We start from the raw sequence: 8,281 nt of genomic DNA, 5'->3' as shown, positions 1-8,281 counted from the left end.
CAAACAGTTTTTTAACACGAATTTCGGCATAATTTTAATTACGTTGCCGTAATTCACATCAGCGCCTATATCATAGTCCACTCCCTTATTATATGTCTCTTAAAAAGGATATTTGATTCTGTTCTAAAAATGCAAAAACGGGGGCAAGTTTAAAAATGAAGCATTTTACGTCAGTTTTTTTCGCCTTTCACATTTTAAGAAAAAGTGTTTCCTTGTTAGCGGGAGATTAAAAAGTCTATCAAAATACTCAACCATAAGGAAAACCTGCTTTCTGCTTAGTAACTGAGGCTTTACAACTGATTGACATCGACCGAGTTAAGGACAATTTAGAACAACAGAAGTTATTTCGTTTAAATCATATTAAAAGATCCTGTGTTTCTTTTCCCTACAACGCTCATCAAGTCGTTTTTTAAATTCATTTTTCCAAAGGTTCCAAACCTCAGCAGTGCGTCAAACATTGCGTCAAACATGGCCTTTTCAAAAGAATACACCAAAGAACAGCTGAACTACTTCAGAATTTGTTATGTAACCACTGATTTACTAGCCGAAGGCCTCAGAGAACTTTTTAAACGTGAATGGGACAATCAATACAAATCAACATCATTGGGAGAATGGAAAGATTTGGCCCAGAATGGAACGGACTTTTACAACGGCGAGTCTCTAAGAAATCAAAGAAGAAATGCTCATCTTTTGGCCACCATGATAAACGGAAACAGAGCGGAATGGGATTGCACAATTCTGTTTTACGCCATCCTTTACTCTGATTGTGTTGGGCCCTACCTTGCATCAACAGTCAGAAAAAATGTGGATGATCTTAGAAAATTTAGAAACGAGGAATTCGCCCACATATCACAGGGAAGTTTCCCTGAGATGGATTTTCAGAATGCCATTGGAAAAGTTCATGTAGCGTTTAATGCGCTTGGTCTCTCTACTGTAAAAATCGATGAGATAAAAAATCAGAAAACTCTCCCAACTGACGAATTACATAAGATTCTGAAAGAGGTTGACGGTGTTAAACAAGAACTTCAAGAAAAAGAGAACCAGCGCCAGGTTCTCGAAGATCAGCTTCAGAAAGAAAAGCCGTCATTCTGTATTCTCCCTCCTAAACCTACACACGAAATTGAAAGCCGTGAAAGTGAAGTAGCACGAATAGTCCATCAGCTAAGGGAACTAAAGAAGGCCAATGAGAAAAGGTTGAGTTATCTGTACATCTCAGGGAATCCAGGAAGTGGCAAATCACAACTAGCTGGCCTCGTCGCTGAAAGATTCTTTGATGAAGTAAAAGAAATACCAGGCAATTCGTCCTTTGTGATGACCATAAACGCTGCCAGTCAAGATTCACTTTTGGAGTCATATGCCAATTTTGCTCGTCAATTAAAGTGCCTAGAATTTTCAGTGATGAAAACCTTGAGCTCCAAGGATTGTAACATTGAGGACAAGATTACCAATCTCAAGATGCTTATTGCTGCAAAAATTGGGTGTTACACGTCGTGGCTAATGATGGTGGACAATGTGACTAAACTGGCTTTTGTACATGATTACCTACCACAGTCTGGAACCGAGACGTGGGCAAGAGGTCAGTTGTTAATTACAACCCAGGATACAAAGTCCATCCCATTAAGAAGCTCTTTTATCAATCACATTTCAGTGAGCCAAGGAATGAATCCTTACGATACCACTTCCTTATTGGCCAAGCTTTCTGGGGTCTTCGACAACGAGCTAGCGGAAAACGTTGCCCAGAAACTGGACTATCAGCCACTTGCTCTAGCAGGCGCGGCTGTGTTTGTCAAAGACATTCGACAGGACAAAGCATCGAAGCACTTTGGCTGGGACGAATACCTAAAGATTTTCCAAAAAGGAAAACGAGGAACGACCGGGGATACCCTTGCTGATACCAACCCAATTTATCCAAATACGATGACTACAGCAATAACGTTAGCTGTCGAAGCACAAGTCAAATCCGACAAGTTTTTTGAACACCTATTCAGATTTCTTTCTCTGTGCGCACCACAACCATTAAACGCTGACATAGCGGTTAGTTACCTTTTAAACGTTCTCGAACACGATGACAAAGAGGACAAGGAACACATTCGCAGGAGATTCAGAAGATGTTCACTGCTTCTTTTAGAGGAAGACGAAGATAGTTGCTACTACATTCGTGTACATCAGGTTGTGCACGACGCAATGAAATGGGTGATGAGTGACTGCACGGAGAATCAAACCATCAAGGTTGTAAGTGAAGCTGTTACATCATTTAACAAACTTATAGTCACAATTCCACACGAAAATAGAACAATGGACACCATGTACATCATTCCGCACGTACGTGCCCTTATTATACCAATTAATACAGTTATTACGACAGAAAATATGTCTCAAGTCCATGTTCAGGACATTTCTGAACAATTGTCGAATCTTGGCAACATATGTAAAATGCACGGTGAATTTAACCTGGCAAAGACATACTTGGAAAAGTCTCTCGCTGTTCGCATCGGGCTCTTTGGTGACAAAAATGTCGATGTTGCATCGGGGTACAATGACTTAGCTTTAATTTACAAGGCCTTAGGTGACCTTGAACAAGCAAAGGAATATCAGCAACGTGGTTTAGCCATCTTTCTCAAGAAGCTTGGTGCTGAACATGTTTCTGTTGCAACAAGCTACGGTAACCTAGCTTCAATTCACAAGGACTTAGGTGACCTTGAAAAAGCAAAGGAGTATCAGCAACGTGGTTTAGCCATCCAACTCAAGAAGCTTGGTACTGAACATGTTTCTGTTGCAACAAGCTACGGTAACCTAGCTTTAATTCACCAGGACTTAGGTGACCTTGAACAAGCAAAGGAGTATCAGCAACGTGGTTTAGCCATCCAACTCAAGAAGCTTGGTGCCGAACATGTTTCTGTTGCACCAAGCTACGGTAACCTAGCTTCAATTCACCTGCACTTAGGTGACCTTGAACAAGCAAAGGAGTATCAGCAACGTGGTTTAGCCATCCAACTCAAGAAGCTTGGTGCTGAACATGTTTCTGTTGCAACAAGCTACGGTAACCTAGCTTCAATTCACCAGGACTTAGGTGACCTTGAACAAGCAAAGGAATATCAGCAACGTGGTTTAGCCATCCAACTCAAGAAGCTTGGTGCTGAACATGTTTCTGTTGCAACAAGCTACGGTAACCTAGCTTCCATTCACCTGCACTCAGGTGACCTTGAACAAGCAAAGGAGTATCAGCAACGTGGTTTAGCCATCCAACTCAAGAAGCTTGGCACTGAACATGTTTCTGTTGCAACAAGCTACGGTAACCTAGCTTCAATTCACAATGCCTTAGGTGACCTTGAACAAGCAAAGGAGTATTACCAACGTGGTTTAGCCATCAAACTCAAGAAGCTTGGTGCTGAACATGTTTCTGTTGCAACAAGCTACGGTAACATAGCCTCACTTCACAAGGACTTAGGTAACCTTGACCAAGCAAAGGAGTATCAGCAACGTGGTTTAGCCATCGAACTCAAGAAGCTTGGTGCTGAACATGTTTCTGTTGCAACAAGCTACGGTAACCTAGCTTTAATTCACCAGGACTTAGGTGACCTTGAACAAGCAAAGGAGTATCAGCAACGTGGTTTAGCCATCGAACTCAAGAAGTTTGGTGCTGAACATGTTTCTGTTGCAACAAGCTACGGTAACCTAGCTTCAATTCACCAGGACTTAGGTGACCTTGAACAAGCAATGGAGTATCAGCAACGTGGTTTAACCATCGAACTCAAGAAGCTTGGTGCTGAACATATTTCTGTTGCAACAAGCTACGGTAACCTAGCTTCAATTCACCAGGACTTAGGTGACCTTGAACAAGCAAAGGAGTATCAGCAACGTGGTTTAGCCATCGAACTCAAGAAGCTTGGTGCCGAACATGTTTCTGTTGCAACAAGCTACGGTAACCTAGCTTCAATTCACCAGGACTTAGGTGACCTTGAACAAGCAAAGGAATATCAGCAACGTGGTTTAGCCATCCAACTCAAGAAGCTTGGTGCTGAACATGTTTCTGTTGCAACAAGCTACGGTAACCTAGCTTCAATTCACAAGGACTTAGGTGACCTTGAAAAAGCAAAGGAGTATCAGCAACGTGGTTTAGCCATCGAACTCAAGAAGCTTGGTGCTGAACATGTTTCTGTTGCAACAAGCTACGGTAACCTAGCTTCAATTCACAAGGCCTTAGGTGACCTCGAACAAGCAAAGGAGTATTACCAACGTGGTTTAGCCATCCAACTCAAGAAGCTTGGTGCTGAACATGTTTCTGTTGCAACAAGCTACGATAACCTAGCTTCAATTCACAAGGACTTAGGTGACCTTGAACAAGCAAAGGAGTATCACCAACGTGGTTTAGCCATCCAACTCAAGAAGCTTGGTGCTGAACATGTTTCTGTTGCAACAAGCTACGGTAACCTAGCTTCAATTCACAAGGCCTTAGGTGACCTCGAACAAGCAAAGGAGTATTACCAACGTGGTTTACCCATCCAACTCAAGAAGCTTGGTGCTGAACATGTTTCTGTTGCAACAAGCTACGGTAACCTAGCTTCAATTCACAAGGCCTTAGGTGACCTCGAACAAGCAAAGGAGTATTACCAACGTGGTTTAGCCATCCAACTCAAGAAGCTTGGTGCTGAACATGTTTCTGTTGCAACAAGCTACGGTAACCTAGCTTCAATTCACAAGGCCTTAGGTGACCTCGAACAAGCAAAGGAGTATTACCAACGTGGTTTAGCCATCCAACTCAAGAAGCTTGGTGCTGAACATGTTTCTGTTGCAACAAGCTACGGTAACCTAGCTTCAATTCACAATGCCTTAGGTGACCTTGAACAAGCAAAGGAGTATCAGCAACGTGGTTTAGCCATCGAACTCAAGAAGCTTGGTGCTGAACATGTTTCTGTTGCAACAAGCTACGGTAACCTAGCTTCAATTCACCAGGACTTAGGTGACCTTGAACAAGCAAAGGAATATCAGCAACGTGGTTTAGCCATTCAACTCAAGAAGCTTGGTGCTGAACATGTTTCTGTTGCAACAAGCTACGGTAACCTAGCTTCCATTCACCTGCACTTAGGTGACCTTGAACAAGCAAAGGAGTATCAGCAACGTGGTTTAGCCATCCAACTCAAGAAGCTTGGTACTGAACATGTTTCTGTTGCAACAAGCTACGGTAACCTAGCTTCAATTCACCAGGACTTAGGTGACCTTGAACAAGCAAAGGAGTATTACCAACGTGGTTTAGCCATCAAACTCAAGAAGCTTGGTGCTGAACATGTTTCTGTTGCAACAAGCTACAGTAACCTAGCCTCACTTCACAAGGACTTAGGTAACCTTGACCAAGCAAAGGAGTATCAGCAACGTGGTTTAGCCATCCAACTCAAGAAGCTTGGTGCTGAACATGTTTCTGTTGCAACAAGCTACGGTAACCTAGCTTCAATTCACAAGGCCTTAGGTGACCTCGAACAAGCAAAGGAGTATTACCAACGTGGTTTAGCCATCCAACTCAAGAAGCTTGGTGCTGAACATGTTTCTGTTGCAACAAGCTACGGTAACCTAGCTTCAATTCACCAGGACTTAGGTGACCTTGAACAAGCAAAGGAGTATCAGCAACGTGGTTTAGCCATCGAACTCAAGAAGCTTGGTGCTGAACATGTTTCTGTTGCAACAAGCTACGGTAACCTAGCTTCAATTCACAAGGACTTAGGTGACCTTGAACAAGCAAAGGAGTATCAGCAACGTGGTTTAGCCATCAAACTCAAGAAGCTTGGTGCTGAACATGTTTCTGTTGCAACAAGCTACGGTAACCTAGCTTCAATTCACAAGGCCTTAGGTGACCTCGAACAAGCAAAGGAGTATTACCAACGTGGTTTAGCCATCCAACTCAAGAAGCTTGGTGCTGAACATGTTTCTGTTGCAACAAGCTACGGTAACCTAGCTTCAATTCACAAGGCCTTAGGTGACCTCGAACAAGCAAAGGAGTATTACCAACGTGGTTTAGCCATCAAACTCAAGAAGCTTGGTGCTGAACATGTTTCTGTTGCAACAAGCTACGGTAACCTAGCTTCAATTCACAAGGCCTTAGGTGACCTCGAACAAGCAAAGGAGTATTACCAACGTGGTTTAGCCATCAAACTCAAGAAGCTTGGTGCTGAACATGTTTCTGTTGCAACAAGCTACGGTAACCTAGCTTCAATTCACAAGGCCTTAGGTGACTTCGAACAAGCAAAGGAGTATTACCAACGTGGTTTAGCCATCCAACTCAAGAAGCTTGGTGCTGAACATGTTTCTGTTGCAACAAGCTACGGTAACCTAGCTTCAATTCACAAGGCCTTAGGTGACCTCGAACAAGCAAAGGAGTATCAGCAACGTGGTTTAGCCATCAAACTCAAGAAGCTTGGTTCTGAACATGTTTCTGTTGCAACAAGCTATCGTAACCTCGCTTCAATTCTCGAGGGCTTAGGTGACCTCGAACAAGCAAAGGAGTATTACCAACGTGGTTTAGCCATCAAACTCAAGAAGCTTTTCTAACTGTTGGTAGTCGAACCCTGGAGGGAAAAAAGGTTAGCTACAACCCCGGACAAAGCCTGTTGAGACAAATCGCGAAAATGCCTATTTTTTCCTGTCATCCCGGCAAAAACTGAAACCTCCGCCAAATGAATTCCCGATTTCCCCCCTCCCCTTATCCAAAGTTGTTTAGGATAGCATGGCAATTGTACACGTTGGTTTTTAGACCAAGACAACTTTGAATAAGGAGTGGGGAGGTGGTTTACTTTTTGTGTTTAGGGGAGACGGGAGTAGGGCGCAAAAGTTAGAAAATAGATGGAATTGTCTCAACAGTTTTGTCCGGGGTTGTAGGTATAAGGAGTGGGATCTGGTGCCCGTTTCTTGAAAGTCCCGGTAACTTTTCGTGCCCGAAATCAAATGTTCAAATCGAAATATAAAGAATAGGAGCGCGGGTCCTGGCTAGCAAACTACTCCATTTTGTTTCATTTTAAAACTGATAGTTTTATCATGATATATGCAAAACTATTAAAACCTCGATCTTGAATGTAAACGGAGACAGCTTACCGAACTGGAAGACAAGCAACAACTTTTTGTGTGAGCACGTATACGACATTTCTTGCATAAAACGTGTAACTAGGAAGTTTCATGTTTTAGTTGTGCAACAACAAAAGGAAAGAAAATTAATGTACAAAAAAGTGTGCTGCACAATTAGACTTTCTGATTTATTTTTACCGTTTTCGTTGTCGTCGCTGTTTAGCATTACACGATTTTTTTTTGGAGTAAATTATAAGTATATTAACGAGAGTTTCGCTTTTAGTCCTGGCTTAATCTCTATATTATACCCTCAGATGTGGGTTTTCGGTTGAGGCCCTGTCCACACCAACCCGTCTTCGACTCCCACAGGTGCATTTCAGCGTATTGGTTTTTGGCACTAAGCCATCAAAAACGTCTTTCTCCCGATATGTTGCTGCTCCCAGGCATTTCTCGGACATGTGTACTTCTTACTAATAGATGTCTTCATAGATGTCTTTAATAAATTCAAAAGATAAAAATACGTATCTTAAGTTACAAGACAAAAATATTTATTCAAGTATAAAAAAAACTTAAGAGCTCTTAGAACAATATACTCAACTATTAACATGAAGAAATTAATATCATAGCTAAAGATAAGTCTATTCACATAGGACGATTTGAAGCGCTCTGTTGCCAGTATAGCGGGATGATGAAAGCATGGTTTTCTTAGCGCGGCGTAATTGGTGAAATTCGTTTCTGATGAAATATTCACAAGGGGCGAATTTGTTCTCAATGCCTTTCTAAAAATAGGGCAATCTGATCTTTCAAGCAGCTCCCTTATATTCAATTTCCTCGATATGTACCTGCGTTTATAGCACCTATGTAAAAAATGATGTACGTTGTTAAGGTTAGGGGTCAGTTCAATAAAACGTTTACAAGTGTAATTTACAAGCGTAGCCATTGTTTTAGAGTCTGGTAAGAGTTTTATTAAGGGACGGACCATTAGAAAAGTTATGGGGGGGGGCGGAATTTTTGAGCTGCGGGAATTTGTCTTCGTTATCAAATTCCTTGTATGAATTTTTTTTAGGCCATAGCATCAATATTTGTTAGGATTAATTGGCGTGCATGAATTTTTTTCATTTAATTTTCCCTTGCGCGAATATCTTTTTTGTACTTCGCCCGCGCCCCCCCTCCCCCCCCCCCAAAAAACTTTTCTAATGGTCCGTCCCTAAATTGACCCCAGAAGAGGAGG

At 42.1% G+C, this 8,281-nt stretch overlaps 1 protein-coding gene across 1 annotated transcript; it reads left to right on the top strand.

Moving 5' to 3' along the window:
- The first annotated feature begins 468 nt into the window (after positions 1-468).
- Positions 469-6,540, top strand: LOC140921946 (uncharacterized). The gene is made up of 3 exons (XM_073371958.1): positions 469-2,580; positions 3,802-4,834; positions 5,087-6,540. Exons 1-3 carry the CDS (start codon positions 469-471, stop codon positions 6,538-6,540), a joined length of 4,599 nt encoding a protein of 1,532 aa, XP_073228059.1.
- The last annotated feature ends 1,741 nt before the right edge of the window (positions 6,541-8,281 follow it).

Source organism: Porites lutea, chromosome 12 (genome assembly GCF_958299795.1).
Source record: "Porites lutea chromosome 12, jaPorLute2.1, whole genome shotgun sequence".
Taxonomy (NCBI): Eukaryota; Metazoa; Cnidaria; class Anthozoa; order Scleractinia; family Poritidae; genus Porites; species Porites lutea.
This window is presented reverse-complemented; position numbering and strand designations above follow the sequence as displayed.